At 42.6% G+C, this 15870-nt stretch overlaps 2 protein-coding genes across 4 annotated transcripts in view; both read left to right on the top strand.

Moving 5' to 3' along the window:
- Positions 1-6212, top strand: part of prickle3 (prickle homolog 3) — a 38955-nt gene extending 32743 nt beyond the window's left edge. For all 3 annotated transcript variants that reach the window (XM_086123530.1, XM_086123549.1, XM_086123540.1), the window contains 5 exons: positions 326-512; positions 1231-1512; positions 3947-4243; positions 4315-4662; positions 4903-6212. In XM_086123530.1, the coding sequence (XP_085979656.1) occupies positions 326-512; positions 1231-1512; positions 3947-4243; positions 4315-4662; positions 4903-5324 (1536 nt within the window). In that variant the 3' untranslated portion in view covers positions 5325-6212. The remainder of the gene's footprint in view (positions 1-325; positions 513-1230; positions 1513-3946; positions 4244-4314; positions 4663-4902) is intronic.
- A 1030-nt stretch (positions 6213-7242) lies between these two features.
- On the top strand, positions 7243-12281 carry LOC147211200 (protein FAM110A-like). Its single transcript, XM_086123517.1, has 3 exons — positions 7243-7365; positions 9509-10087; positions 10852-12281. Exons 2-3 carry the CDS (start codon positions 9614-9616, stop codon positions 11503-11505), a joined length of 1128 nt encoding a protein of 375 aa, XP_085979643.1. The 5' UTR covers positions 7243-7365; positions 9509-9613; the 3' UTR covers positions 11506-12281.
- The last annotated feature ends 3589 nt before the right edge of the window (positions 12282-15870 follow it).

Here is a 15870-nt window from a genome sequence, read left to right as displayed (position 1 = left end):
GGTCTGCTTCCCACATATGTTTGAACTGTCTCATTCATTTTGGGCTGCCACTAGCATTCACGATCACTCTAATAAGGAGTGAAAAATGCAGTCGTGAAATTGAAATGATAATGGCACTTTTTTTCATGGTAATAATAAATAATGAAAATATAATGAGTATCAAAATGTATTACACACTCGCAATTTGAGAATTATATTCTACTACACTGCGATGTCGATTTGAATTCCATAATCTGTTCATCCCTTCAAGATACTGATTTAATGTCATTTTATTAACCCAAAGCCTTTTTATCTGTGCTCTCTTTGTCCTGTGTGTCCATCCAAGATTATTTTTGCAGACGAATGCACAGAGGCAGAAGGGAGGTTCTGGCACATGAAGCACTTCACCTGTTTTGAGTGCGAGGCAGCACTGGGCGGTCAGCGTTACATCATGCGAGAGTGTCGGCCATACTGCTGCTCCTGCTATGAGTCCCTCTATGCGGAATACTGTGACACCTGCGGAGAACAAATAGGTACCGGCGCCAAAACGCTTCTCGAGATCAAATACGATACAGTAAAGCCTCAGCAAATCATCCTTTGCTATTTGCAAATTCACTGACAGTGATTCCATTTATCGCAAAGGATGGGTTCTAAAATCACCTGCAACAGGTGAAATTTTGCATCGTAAATACAGTGCATGTTTTTTTTTTTTTAAACACAGTTTTACACTTCCTACACGCTTTGAACACATTCAACCTTTTATTAATGAAATATTCATCATTTTGTTGTTTGCAATGTTAGTACATGTTGTGGCAAACAACTTGTATGTTGAATATAGTTCTTGTTAGCACGCATTTGTCTGCACATTAACATATTGGCAACAAAGATGGAGTTTCACTTTGCACAGATGTACTCGTTGGTCGCCAGTCGCATGGTGCCCCCTGGTACAAACTTTTTAAGACTAGCTGTGACTGGTCTAGCCCAGACTAGCCAGGCTAACCACTATTCTCATCCACCACCAGCTTATTTACATACTTTCAGTCCTGCACAGACATCTGAAAGCCATGTCGCCTTGTTGGCCAGACATTTCGCTGCTCGACACAGCGTGAGGCATTTTTACTTTACGTAGCAATGTATTCATTTTTCTGAAACTGAAAATGTGGTTAGCCCTAGAAGCAAACAAAATCCTATCTGTGCGTTTCATTTCTTTTCTTTGTCTTGCTCCCTCAAACGATACAAATCCCATTTCAGGCATCGGCCAGAGCCAGATGACATATGAGGGTCAACGCTGGCACGCCGTAGAGTTTTGTTTCTGTTGCGCCCGTTGCCGCCTGCCTCTGCTGGGTCGCCCTTTCCTGCCTCGACGGGGGCTCATCTTCTGCTCCAGGGCCTGTTCACTCGGGGAGGACCCTGATAACTCGGACTCCTGCGACTCGGCCATCCCGAGCCGACCTCTTCAGCAGAAACGCTGCGGGCCGGGCTGGCGTCACCAGCAACTGCAGTGCGGTTCTCCATTACAAACAGTTATGAGTAGTAAGTATTAAGCAGGGTTCCCATTGGAACTTAAGACTTATTAAAACATTGAAGTTGGAAATTTGAAAATAATACCTTTAAAAAGTTTAGAATTTTGATATCTGGGTCTTGAATTTTATGTTGTATGTAGGGCCGTCACGATAATTATGATGTCAACTTATCACTCATGAAGAAAAAAAGGGCACAATAATTTGGGGGGACCCAATAAATGGTCATTTCCATGCGTGTTTGTTTCCATCAACGTCCACTCACGCTGCTTTGTTGCCTCATCTTTCACCCGCTGTGCAAGTTTGCACTCAGGCAGTCACTCCATGCTAGGCCCAGAGCGGTTTTTCAGACCCATTTATAAGGTTGGCTTCGACTTTTCGCATGTGTCCCATCGCTTCATAGGCACACACAACTCCTTTTCTCATTTATTAATGAGCCGCTCCAGTGTGTCCAGTAATGCTCACAATAGCCAAGTCACGTTGATGCTATCCGGTACAACCATGTGTTTGGCTGTCCTCTGCAGTGCTCTCTTCCTTGCATATTTTATGCACTACACCCACCAGGTACTTCAACACACTGGCGACCGGTACCAGATACACGTTTCAAGTGTAGACAGCGAGACCAGTGTACCGAGTCTGTATCGAAGGAGTTTATCGCTCGCTTGAATTTAAAATTGGCCTTTAGATGTCTGTGCAGGACTGAAAGTATGTAAATAAGCTGGTGGTGGATGAGAATAGTGGTTAGCCTGGCTAGTCTGGGCTAGACCAGTCACAGCTAGTCTTAAAAAGTTTGTACCAGGGGGCACCATGCGACTGGCGACCAACGAGTACATCTGTGCAAAGTGAAACTCCATCTTTGTTGCCAATTGCTTGAATTTAAAATTGCCATATCATCGGCATAATGTGACATGTCAAACTCATTTTTGTGGAGGGCCACATTGTAGTTTGGGTTTCCCTTGGGAGGGCAGTTATGACCTGGAAAGAAGTCGAGAATAATTGTTTTTCCAACTATTTATGTTACTTGAAGAGGGGTTTTTGAAATGTTTGTACATTTTAGGATTTTAGGAAGCATTTATGGAAGTTGTCAAGTTGTCATGTTTGATTGGCTTTCGTGGGCCACATAAGAGGATGTGGCGAGCCAGATTTGGCCCCTGGGCCATGTGTTTGACACCTGTGTTTTATATTGCCAACCTCCCCACAACAAAGCTTCCAATAAGTGGATTTGCATTGCAGTTTGCAGGTCAAAATTTGTATTTTGCACCTCATTAGTACACATTGACGAGCAAAACTGAGAACCAAAAGCCAACTGTCAAAAGCAGTGATATGTATTGGGACACTTGAGAGAGCCAGCACTTACAATACAATACAATACAATACATGCTGATTTATATAGTGATTGTCAATTACGAATTCTCATTTAGTCACTGACTGCACAGAGGAAGTGGTGGAAGGTGAATTTGGAGTCAGGCATGTTGACAGCCCTGCTGGTACATGCCCTGTTTCATGAGTCACCATCGAGGTGCTACAGGGCTTCCACAGAGGATGTTGTTAGATGTCCCTCCTTTTAGGCTAGCCCAAGGAAGCTCCTTGATGCTCGGTCTTTGCACCTCGATGTGCGCTAAGATAATTGAGACCATCGCTAATATGGCGGCGTGAGAACAACATCTGGGTCCCGTTTAATATAGAGGAGCAAGGAGCTAGCAACGTTAATAAGAGGCATGAAATGAGCCTTTCTTGTGGAGCCAGAATGCGTTCCGATTATGCAGTTGTCGTAACCTAAAATTAGTCACATGGGTAGCGGAATTTTGACTCCGCATGACTCAGATTTGATCTTAGTTTTACTGTTTGGTGCTTTCTACCATCTTTGTTACTGATTTATTGCTTTACTGTTGTATATGCTGTTGCTCCATGTACAGCACTTTGTATGCAGCGATGGCTGTTTGAAAGTGCTCTACAGATACAGTTGAGTTGAGTTGAGGACCCAGAAGCAGACATGACACGGAAGTTGAAAAGTAAATGTCTTTATCTATGACAATGCATAGTAACTACAGAGAGCAGGGCTGGATGCAGAAGACACGGAAGAGAGCTGACACTCTTGACAGGGAGAAAATGCGACGCACTGACAACTTGTCACTGAGTCACCCAAGTTTGTATACTGTGAGACATCAAGCCTATATGACAGAATAAAGATACAAAGCGTGAAAGGGCCTCTGCAACTGCATAGCCACTGAAACAGGAAGGAACACTCACAACAAAATGAATTATTAACGCATCACATTTAACGTACAATAACGATAACACAGCCTTTCAGCTATGGGAAAAAGAATCAGTTCAGTTACACCATTAAATTAGAAAAATAAAAAGAACCAAACTCACTTCTATCCCAGCCCAAGTGTTTCAAGTTAAAATGGTCCCAATTTTCATGATGTCCACATTCTTTTTCTGAGGTGTCAACTGCTTGACTGCAGTTGAAAATGGAGTTTCTTCCCATGGAGGTGTTGGTCATCCAAGAGGCTCCTATTCACCTCTTCCCCACATCAATCAAGGGAATGGCCTGGGACTCTCTTGGCCTGGCAATCTTCCGCATTACACTTTACTGCCAGACGGTGGTAAGATGAAACCACCTGTGGATGACCTTTCAAATGGACATTTCGGACCTCCTCTGACAAGTCAGTGTTCAAGAGGAACCTCGACCAATCAAGATTGTAGGAACTGGGTGGAAAAGACCAATCAAGTCATGAAAGGTGAACATCATCGTCATCATGTCATCCATTAGAACTGTTTATTTGAAGCCTCATCTGATTTTCTCATCCAGACTCTCTCCAGATAATCATGACGTCACACTCCGACACGTGTCCTGAACCGCCTCCACTTCCCATCAAGTGCAGAGACCTCGTACTGCAAGAATCGTCTCCTCTGAACACCCCTCAGCCAGAGGACAGACCCCCCGACTCACCACGCCTGCTGTCTCGAAGTGGGACGGCGAGGGTCAGCTTCCGAGAACCAATCAGCAGCAGCTACTCCGTTGAGGAGGAGGAAGAGGAGCACCAAGAGGAGCCGCAAAAAAATAACGACAGCCCTCAGGAGGAAGACGAATTGGAAGGGGGGGTTGGAGGCAGGTTGCATCTGCACAAAGGAATCCCGCCACAGATCAATCGACTGGGTAAGAATAGGAGGACAGGCAACCGCCGTTTAGCGCGTGGTCGACTTTCCAATCCCGGCCTTTTCCGTAAAAGTCTACAAAACAGTGAGACCTTATAAAAACACTTTTAAATTGTTATACCACTCCCACACATTTTTAGCAAATTTCAAGTTTTCAAAACACACTTTAATTCGAGGGCATTCTTTAGTTTCACTTTGAATCGATAACGGGTATTTTTGTCTGTTTTTTTGTGTTGACCAGATGGCTCCTCTTATCAGCAGCGCAGTCTACGGCAAGGGTGGAACCGTCGCTGCGTTTCATCCGATTCCTCCTGTGCCCCCCTGGCCTTGGCCAGTCACTCGCGGGTCGAACGCCCTCGACTGGACACTGCAGAGTGTCAAGGCAAGAGAGAAAGTGACGCGTCCTCACTGGTCCTGCGGTCGTTCCGGCGCAGGCACGAAGACTCATGCTCCACATGCTCATCTTCATCCGACTCTGAGCAGGAGGGCTTCTTCTTTGGACAGCCCATCCCGCTGCCGCCGCAACTGCGAAAAAGTCAAGGTGAAAAAGACGGCGAAGAAGAAGAAGAGCCAACTCAATGGGGACTGAGGGACAGTTTCAGACGCAGATGTTCTCACAGTCTTGGTGCTAAGGACAATGATAAAAATTGCTCGGTCTCTTGACCCCAACGTCAGAATGGGAAAAGACCCATTTTTCAGGTTTTTCTATTTATAGGTATCGAGTAATCCCTCGTTTATCGCAAAGGCTTACCTTCCAAAAAGTACTCGTGACAAGTGAAATCTGTGAAGTAGTCATCTTTATTTTTTACAATGATTACATTTACAAAACAATACTGTATTGAATGAAATCAAAGGTTAAACTTTTTTTCAGGCCCAAGCACTTAAAACACATAAACCAAAAATAGAAACATTTTCTTACAAACAACTGACAGTTTTTAGGAATACTGTGCCGAAGGTTTTGTCAACATGGTTGGTTTTGTCATGGAGAGAATTTGGCAAGCTCTCCAGTGATGCAGTGCTGAGACTGTTGACATTAATCTACAGTCCCTTAGCCAATCAGGATGCAGAACATAATGCACTATTTAAAAAAAAAAAAAAAAAAAAGGAGGGATTACCGTACTGTATCTTTGTATAAAATCAACATTTTTGCATTATTCAACAAACTACTGGGCACATAATTAACAAAATCCAACTGCAAATATTGTCATTTAAAGTGTTCATTTGCAGGAGCTGGATATAATACCATAAAACGTTTTGTTTTGTTTTGTTTTGTTTTGTTTAAGGGGGGGGGGGCATTTTTTTATTTTTTTAGAGCTAGTCATTTATTAAAAATGCCATTATTCTGCAAAGACAAGATTATATCCATGGCAAGTGTCAATATGCAATTTAACATGAACCAACTGTAAAAAAAATATGTGTGATGTAATAGTGCTCAGTGTATATTGCCATAGTTCAACCACTCTTTTGTCGTGCTTAACTGTTAACACACACACACACACACACACAAACTTGAGTGAAGATTTTTATCTTGGCAATAAATATGTCCTGGTATTTGTTTCGACTTATTGATTCTTTATCCACTGAACATGCTATTGAAAACACCACATTGCATTATCAGGTGTCTTGTTTAAAAGATGCATGCAATTTGATTTCATTTTCCTGTTTGTGTGTTTGCTCTAGTACCGTGAGAAAAGCCATAAAGGGACAAAGACCTTCAGTATATTTGCATGGGTTTTCTTCGGGAACTCCAGCTTTATCCCGTATTCCAAAAATATGCATGTTGTATTATAAAAATAATTCATGCTGTAAAAACAATTGTCTTCATACATCTCATGTTTTTGAAGAGTGTTGTAATCAATCATTTAAAATCCACTAGAAGCAATTATAACTCGTGATAAAAATGAAATAAAATGAAAGAATCATTTGGATATGTGAAATCTTTAACATTTAAAAAATACAATGCACTTTATTTCTATTAAAAACATGCATGAATGGGAACACTTGAAAGTGTGATTGTCTAAGTGTGGTCGTTTGTCTACGTGTGCCCTGCGAATGGCTGGCAACCAGTTCAGGTTGTACCCTGCCAAATGCCCGACGACAGCTGGCATAGGCTCCAGCAGGCCGGCGACCCTCGTGAGGATAAACTGATTACAAAATGGATGGAAATGGGAATGCTCAAGTGCTCACACTGAGCTGATACTGTACAACTGTAACTCGAATATCAGTCTTTGAAGTTGAAACCCGGGACTGATGTTGACTGATGTCTTTTTCTGAAAAAAAAAAAAAAGATTTTAAGTTGAATTACTAAATATTTGAAGCTGAATAGTGTAAGCTGAAAAAATGCAATGTGACAAATGTTACGAATCAGTGTTTGAAAGTTAATCTTAAAAATATATATTTACTCTTGTTGTTTGCACGTGAGTGCGCGCGTGAGCGTGTAAGTGTGTGCGTGCGCGTGCGTGCGTGCGTTCGTTTGGCACGTGAAGGTAGGTAAATTCCGGCTTTCCCTTGGAATGGACCAATCAGCAAAAAGAAGGGTGGGGCCTAAAACAGCCCACTGCAGTACTTGTCGGAAGTTGTCGCACAGGTTTGACTGGTGGTGCTTCTTAATGTTTGGTCCCGTCGTTTCTTTTTGCGTGGACTCCTCGCGGGACGTCAACACGAGCGGCAGGGAAGGTGAACGTAGACCTTTCTTTACAATCAGGTGAAGACTTGCATCTCATTTGTGGAACTCTCTTGTCATTTGTTTTGGGCGTTTGAGGAATTGTTGAGTTGCTGAGGGCAAGTCCCCGCATGCCCCGAGTCTTTAATACATGTGGGACCTTTTTTTTTTTAATCTTTCCTTGTTTTCATGTCCTTTATTCGAACCTTTGTCCCTTTCTATTGATTCCTTTGTTTGTCTCTTGACTTTGAAACTCTTTTACCACCGGACTCTACTCGACATACAGTATGTCAAACCTTGACGCGATAACAGTTGATGAGGTGAATGTAAAAGTGATCAAGTTTGAATGTGACTGGGGTGAAACTCAAACAGCAGAGGATTTGGCATGGCGACAATGTGCAAAATGTGAGTGGCAACGATCAGATTGACTGTTTTAAGCTTGCACATGGAGCATCCAAAGAAGGGCAAGAGCTGGAAGGAATTAAGCACCTGTATTGTCTTCATCGGGCGGGCAGAGGCTTCAAGTTGTGTTGCGTTCCTTCCAGAGAATTAGCTGGCCAAAGTACTCACACTCTAGACTTCGGTACACGTCCTGATACTTGTTTAAAAAGAGAGAACCGTAAAAGTGGAAGTACGTACTTTTTCTAAAAAAGGAATATCTCTGGAATGCAAGTACAAAAGGAATTTTTAGAATTCCTGTTTTGATAAACGGTGAGGTAAACCAACTTCTCTAAGTCCATCTCGTGCCCCTCTTTTATTAACTTGCATTATATTTTTGAATGCCAGAAACTGCTGGCTTTTGACCTCGTCGGGCTAGGCAGAGATTGAGGAAATGGTATAAAACTGGCTGAATGCCAATTTAGCCTTAGCCTCTATTTCATAAGATTTATATATTTCAATTGCATATCCAATTTCCATTCGTTTGAAATAGCATATTTTTCTGACTACAAGTCGCACTTTTTTTCATAGTTTGGCTGGTCCTGCAGCTTCTACTCAGGTGTGATTTGTATATATTTAAATTTAGATCAAAGTGCACCCAAAATCCTTGTCCACGGCAACAAACAAGTTTGGGTTGGATTTGAAAATGCTGCTTCAAAGTACAGATTTTTCTTTCTTTTTTTTTTTTAACCCATTCACTCCCAAAGACGTTTTTAAACGTCTTTTCAGACTTGGTCCAGAATTGGTTGGTACTGAATGAGTTAATGGCTTATCTTAACTAGAATACCATGTCGAATTGTGGCCAAAGGTGGAATCCTGGTTCAGTTACTGTGCGGGATTCTAGTAAATGTAAGCCATTTTAAACTAAAAAGAGAAAGGTTTCCATAGTTGGAAGTGGAAGTTTCATCCAAGTGGAACGTGTTTGCTGCCATCAGCAAAGGGTGCATTCAAAAATTCACTCTGGCACCCTAACACCACTTTGACAGTGTGCGTTCAGAGAAGCAGAGCACATTCCCCTTCCATTTGTTTCTCAATGCAGCCTATACTATAAACCAATCAGCAGCTCATGCTTGAACTGTTTCCATCTGGACTGCCTGATGCATTGGAACTCCGGCCCTCCTTTTTTGCGCACACTGATCGGAACTGCACCTTTGAACAAGGGACATTGGGTGTGTGTGTGTGAGGGGAGGGGTTGGGGGGGGGGGGCTTTAGTTTTGGGGTAATTCTAATTGTGCAACTCTAAACACAATGTTTGTCATCGTTTTCAGTTCAGGTCAAGGGTAGTCAATCACTTTTTTCCCCCTTTTTTATCTGCACCCATGTTCATTGCTCACGAGTTTTATGAAAAGGTCACCATTATGGTGCCCATGGGCATCAGGTATCCCTCGAGGACCACGAGTAGCCCACTGGTTTGTTCTAAAAATAGCTTGCCAATGATGGTACATTGGGATTTCCTAGGATTTGCAGAAATGACCATTTGGAAATGTAAACATTTGCAGAAATCATCGGTTTAAATATTGTGAGAAATCATTAACATGATAAATGTATATTATTAATAATGGCATAATTTAAGGTTATGTGTGCAAATGTGTTTTTTCAGAACTTTGTAGCTAGCCCTTTGTGTTAACCAGTAGGCCAACGCAAGAAGTGGCTTTCAGTTTCAAAAAGGTTGTTTTAGGTTCAATATTTCCCATCTGTCCGTCCGTCTACTGCTAGTTATCGGCTTTATTTGGTCTCCCTTCCACAGGTCAGCAGGAAAGCGTTGCTGACAATGTACCAGCCCAACAAAAAGAGGAAAACCTCACTGGTCCTCTAAAGCCAATTCCAACTGTAATCGGGAAGCAAATAGAAAATGCCAGTGGAGGCCATCCGGCAGCCGGCGAGGCCCGGCGCTTCGGCGACATTTCCTCGCCTGCGGCCCAAAGGCCCGGTGGGTCCCGAATTCTACCGGCAAAGTTCATCTTCGGCCGTCCGACCCAAGCAGAGCGCTGTGGAGAGGCTGGAAGCGGACAAGGCCAAATATGTCAAGAGCCAGGTGGCGCTGTCCAAGCAGCAGCCGGTCAGGCCTCCCGACGCGCGCAAGCCTCTGCTCAGCCCAGTCGCCAGCACTCTCAGGCCCACCAAGAAGACGCCTGGCCAGCCAAAGAGCAAACAGGAGTCCGTCCAGCTGGACCTCGAGCATCTGAGCAGCCTGATCAGTGACGTGAGCGACAGGCCCAGTACGGTTGCGAGCGCAGAATGCCTTGACGACTGCCCTCAGCCGACTTCCCCGAAAAAAGACCCGCCAGACCCGCCGTCCCATCCTCACTGCTCCAGTCCCACCCAGGTGACTCAAGTCAACGTTACTTCCACAGCACTTTAACAACCACAGTTGGAACAAAGTTGCTTTACCTAAAACATACCAAACTATAATTAAAATAAAACAATAATGACAAAATGAAAGTCTTTTTTGCCTGAGCTCCCTTTATACTGCCCCTTTGAAGTCTCCAAAGTCCAGTGTAAGGGTGCTGGGATCATAGATATTTTCAGAGGCTGATGTGGGCACAAGTAATGACGTTGACAATTTTTTTTCACTTTGTGACATAAGGCAACATGAGCGTTTTTGCGCTCCTGTTTCGTGTTTTACTGACCCTGTGCCATATCCTCGGCTCTCATTTACACATGCTTAACATTTTACAAACGTCATGTCAGCCTCTACAATGCTACGCAAAATCTCGCAGATTCACTTTGAAAAATGTCACGCCAACACTGATGTATTGTACACCTAAAATTACAGTGGTCATCAATTCATTTTTTTTTCCATGAGATGCAAGTTTTTTTTTTTTTTGAATCTGCCGACATTGATTGTGTAGCACATCAGGTTTTCATAATAACAAGTCCACTCGCAGTGATATTTGCTGCTCAGTTAAAAAAAGCAGCTGTTGCACCACAAGTGCCGGTGCTCTCATCAAAGAATGTCAAAGCCAAAAATGCTGGAAACGGTCGAACAGATTTACCCACTGCACCGGAAACATGAAATGAGAGGGTCGAGAAGTACAATGACTGAGTAAAAGGAGTGGAGCTCTTGTAACAACTGACCTCTTCTACTAGGTGAGAGTGAAAGCGGACCGGGTGGAAAGTTCCGGATCGACGGCGGGCACGGTTCGCCGAGTGGACGTCATACCTCAAGCCACCGTTGGGCGAACCCCTCGCAGGCCACCGCTGTTCATCCGCCAACCGCTTCGGCCGCTGCCGTTACACCCCCAGTTTCCCCTGCGCCCGACTATTTCGCACCTGCTCCTCCGCGCGAAGGCCCCTCCGTCTCCCCTGAAACCCGTCGCCGCCCCGCCTAAAGCAGATCAGCCTCCTGTTTCTCCAGTTCCCATCTTCCTCACTTTGCCCCCTCCGTCCCCGGCCTTCACCCATCTATCCGGCTCCCCTCGCAGCAGGAAACGTCCGTCCCTGACCCGCTCCAAATCTGACATGAGCGAGCAATTTTCCCGAGCCGGGACGGAGTTGGAGCGCTTCTTCAACCTGTGTGGTTTGGACCCCGCGGATCTGCAGGGGTTTCCCGGATCCACTTCTGACATTGTGTCTCTGGCCCGCTTCCGCAGCGTCAGCGCTCCGGGGTCAGAGTGCGCCGGTTCCGGCGGGCCTGACGAAGATGCTCAGGAGGCTGAAGGGCGCGTTCCCTACGGCGTCTCGGTCATTGAGAGGAACGCCAGGGTGATCAAATGGCTTTACGGGCTGCGGCAGGCAAAGTGAAAGTGTTTCCCATTGGGGTTGCAAATGGTACAACATTTCCATGAGGAATATTGTGAAACTCTCTGTGGGAATTAATGGGAATGAACTGAAAAATTCGGGTAGTTTGATGGTAAGCTTTTAGGTTCAGGCAGCACAGTGTACCTAAGATTAGTGCACATACACTTTATAGTTTTGAGTTTGGGGGTTCAAATCTGAGCTTCCTGTTTGCACATTAGCCGGAGTGCCTGTGCGTGGGGTTTCTCCGGGTATTCCGGCTTCCTCACCCGTTCCACAATCATGCATCTCAGTTTAATTGAAGACGCTAATTCAGTGATGTCTTTAAAGAATGGAAGTAAACCTGCATGCGACTTACCTTCATGGCTGGTTAATTCCTTCTGCACGGAAATAAATTAGCCACCCATGTTTTTCAAGACAGACTTCTTCAAAGCTGACCTTGCTATTTTTCCAAGTTAGTATCTTAAAAGAAAAAAATATGCAGACTGTCACTCTTTGAGTGGCATAATGGTGCACAGCAGTTACTTAAAGTTCTCTGCAAGCGTCAATCTTCAGTTTGACAAATTATTGGTTTATTCCCAGTAATTCATATTAATTCCCCCAAAAATATACCAACTCTGAAAAGCTCCATAACTTTGCCGTCCTGCTTGCCATGTATGAAACTTTGAACCTTGACACAGCATCCCGAAATTGCAGGCTGGCAGTGTTGCACTGTGCAAGTGTAGAAATGTACATTAAAAAAAAAAAAAATAAAAAATCTATGGAGGCTAAGGCATTGGGGGGGGGGGGGGGGGACAAATGTAGCCCTGGAATATGAATAATGTATCCACAAATAGTCATTTGTCATTCTCATGAACAACTTGGACTTTTAAGGTTGTAGTCTTTGCCACAAAAGCAAGCTGGCTTTCACATCTTTTCAAATAACTCTTGGTAATGATTACTGACAATGTTAGACTTTTCAGAATATCTGTGTAACTCATTCCCAACCTTAAACAAAAAGAAATAAGAATCGCAACCTCTCGACGTTTCTTACTTGCACTCCCATTTGCTGACCCGATTGTCCAGTGCATAGCCACAGCTCAGTACTTTGACCACAACTTATTTTGTTCACTACAATTATTCCCCCTGCCTCTCATTATGGCCGGGTCCTTGGAATTATCTCACACTAACTGTGACGCCATAGGGAGCTATTTAATTCGGTGGCCATATCGAAGGTCCCAAAATTGAACAGGAAGGCAGCCATTTTGGGGGCAGGAAGGCATGCTCATGGATTAATTTCTAATGTTTTGTTTTTGCTTGACTGGTGAGCATCGTCCTACTGGCTTTGAAAATCGGACAGTCAAGTGATTCAAATAAGAGTTGTCAATGTTTTGTTTTTGTTTTTTAATGCCTAGCTTGTGAATGCTTTCACATTGTCATTTGTTTTTGTTGATGTCCTAAAGCGCAACTGATTATTTCCTGGTGATTATTTTGCGAATGATGAGATATTAGCTGTGAGAGTTTATTTATGCAGTTGAAATTTACTGATCCCTTATTTGGACAATGGTTTTTCGAAGTGGTGCAATTATTTTATTATTATTTTATTTTTAATCTGATCAATCCTGGGCATGTTCAAGTTATTCAATCTTGTCAAATGGTACATGTGCAGAATGTGAGCTCCCAAACAGTTGCAATGACAGCTTGGTGCATCAGTGTTGAGTTTTAGAATGGAAACTTGTCAAATAAACAGTTGAACTCTGAAAATACTATCTTGTTTATTATTTATAAGAAACTCGAAAAAAATCCTTATCATTTAGTCATCCGAGGATGTTATGTGAAAGCTTCCACACTTTTGGAAATTTCCCTCCCAAATTGGAAATTTTCCAGTGGAATTAACAGGATGAAACCAGTACTGTATTTACTAAATTGAAGCTTTAGCTCTTAGAGGGAACTTGAAGGTCACCTTTTATAAATTGTGTGTGTTTCTCATTTTAATACGAAAAGAGCGTTTGAGAATCAAGTGGTGAGTTACGAGTATGGTCACGAAATGAATTACACTTAATTTAAAAAATGAAAATGCTCTTAAACAAACCAAAATTAACCGAAATTGTCTTTCCTTTGTAAGACTGTAATTATACGTATCTGAAATGTATTTTTTCCAATTTTGTTAATATCTTACACGAGGTTTCGGGCTTTATTTTAAATGTATTTATTTCCCTACTGCTGTACGATCTGTACAGAAGGAGCGTCAAGTCTCATTTGAGAATTGTCGTGTACTTTATTACACGACACTTGGTGACCGTTTTGTTTCATCTTGCACTCGACAAATACTCCATATTACAAAGTCAAAAGAACCAAAGAATTTTTAAACAAATAAAAACTAAGAACCCTGCTCTTAAAGATGAATTAAAACTAACTTAATTAGAAAAACACACAGAGGTAACCTTCAGTTTCTATTCTGTGTTCAGCAAAATTCACCACAGCTGCTTGATTCATGAAAATGTCCAAGAATGCCACTTGTGTGCCATTTTGTGACTTTCCAGTCTCTCTGTGGTGATCGGCTGATGGCACTTGGTGACATTCTGAATTCAGTGGCCACTTCCTGTTTGAAGCCTTGTCCTGTCCTGATGAAGAGGACTCTTTCAAAAACAATTCTAATGGAAGCAAGAAATCACATCACAGCTCATGTGAGTCACCACCCGATTCTGAGAACGTGACTCATCGCGCAGCCTCTCCTCCTGAGGAGACATCAGTGTTCTCTCTCCTCAGAAGTGTGAAGCCTCAGCCTGTTTCCTGTCTCTGTTATGAGGTTGACGCTGACAGATGTGGCAGATGACTTCATCCCACCTGTAAAGATCTGAGCGATAGGTTTTCTTTTGCTACACCTTCTCTCATGAGGTGGCAACTTTTAAAGGCGACGTCAAAAATGTTCTTTTCAAGAACATGTTCTGGGGAGCAGAATAGCATTCGGCCATCCAAGGAAGCTGACATTTTATGCAGCACGACCCCCTGCTGTCGACTGGAATTGACATCAAAGACTCCTTGGATTTAGGTTGTGAATGTCACATGACCTAACTCAGCAAATAAGCTGAGAACAGAAAGATATTCATCTTCTTTCATATTTCCCAAATACAATATTAATCAGAATACTGTGCTTAGACTGTTGGGGGCACGTATATTCATGTAAAGAAAACATTTGGCTTGAATTTTCCTTTACAACGAAACACATTCCGAGTTAAATCTATTTTTGTCACATGCCACTTTGCAGTTACGGCTTCCCTCAGCGGGCCGTATGGACGGTGAAGTCAAATAAATGTTTACTCTTCTTTTCGTATCATACATGAACACAACATTACTAGTTTTTAAAAATAAACTTAAAACTAAACATAACACACATACATTGACACTTTGTGTATATCAAACCAACACACAGCTTTGAAGTCCACGACCTTAATGTCAATGCTATGCTTAAAAAATGCCAAAGAGCTCTAACAAGCGACATCTATTGCATCTGGTGATGCTATAACCCACAAAGCAACAAATATTTGAATAAAAAAGGTGGAGCAACACCTGAAGAGAGATAATGTAAAAATACTCATGGGCATATTCTTTATCCTCTGCGAAGAACGACCTACAGCCGCTGAGGGGTTGTGAAGTCCCCTTTGGCTATGTGTATATCCCGATGTCTGTGTTATACTATCCCCGTGGTCAAGATGCGCACACCAACGAGCAGCATAATGATCATTAAATTGAAGCAAAAAGTGTAAATAAATAATGTGTAAAAACTATTTAGTGTCACGACCATGTGTTATTAAAAAGTACAATATTGTTAGAGTGCCATTGTTCTCATGAAAATACAAAACGGAAAGAAAATTGTTGCTGGCTGGAACGGATTAATGACATCTCTGTTTCTTTCAATGGGGATAAATGACTTGAGATATGCGTGTTTTGCGTTACGAGCACGGTTGTGGAACAAAGCAAACTCTTACCTCAGGACACCAAAGTCTGTTTCATCAAATATCTTAAGATGTAAGTTAGCAGGTGGATCTAGTTGAATGGTTGAAATCTAGAAAGTGGACCGAAACCAGTCAAGAACTGTAGAAGGAGTCAATATATGGAGAATATCTCTAAATCTGGAAATTGTTTTGTGAAATTTTGGGAGTGTTCTAACTAAATTCCACTGTATATGTCCTAAATGATCTGAACAGATTAAAGTTGGAATTGATTGAATTGGTGAAGAAATGTGGAAAGACAAGGTACATTTGTAAATAAATTTGGGGAAGGGAAAATAGTTGCCCAGATGTCATGAGATGACTAATTTGAAGTTAGAATGCCTCACATTCGTATAGAAATATAAAAGGAGGTAAACATGTAAAATGTTCTCACTGGTTT

The sequence above is a fragment of the Hippocampus guttulatus genome, chromosome 1 (assembly GCF_054856545.1).
Source record: "Hippocampus guttulatus isolate MCC_2025c chromosome 1, RoL_Hgut_1.0, whole genome shotgun sequence".
In the NCBI taxonomy this organism is placed as follows: Eukaryota; Metazoa; Chordata; class Actinopteri; order Syngnathiformes; family Syngnathidae; genus Hippocampus; species Hippocampus guttulatus.
The sequence above is the reverse complement of the archived record's forward strand: the minus strand, read 5'-3'. Positions and strand labels throughout refer to the sequence as shown.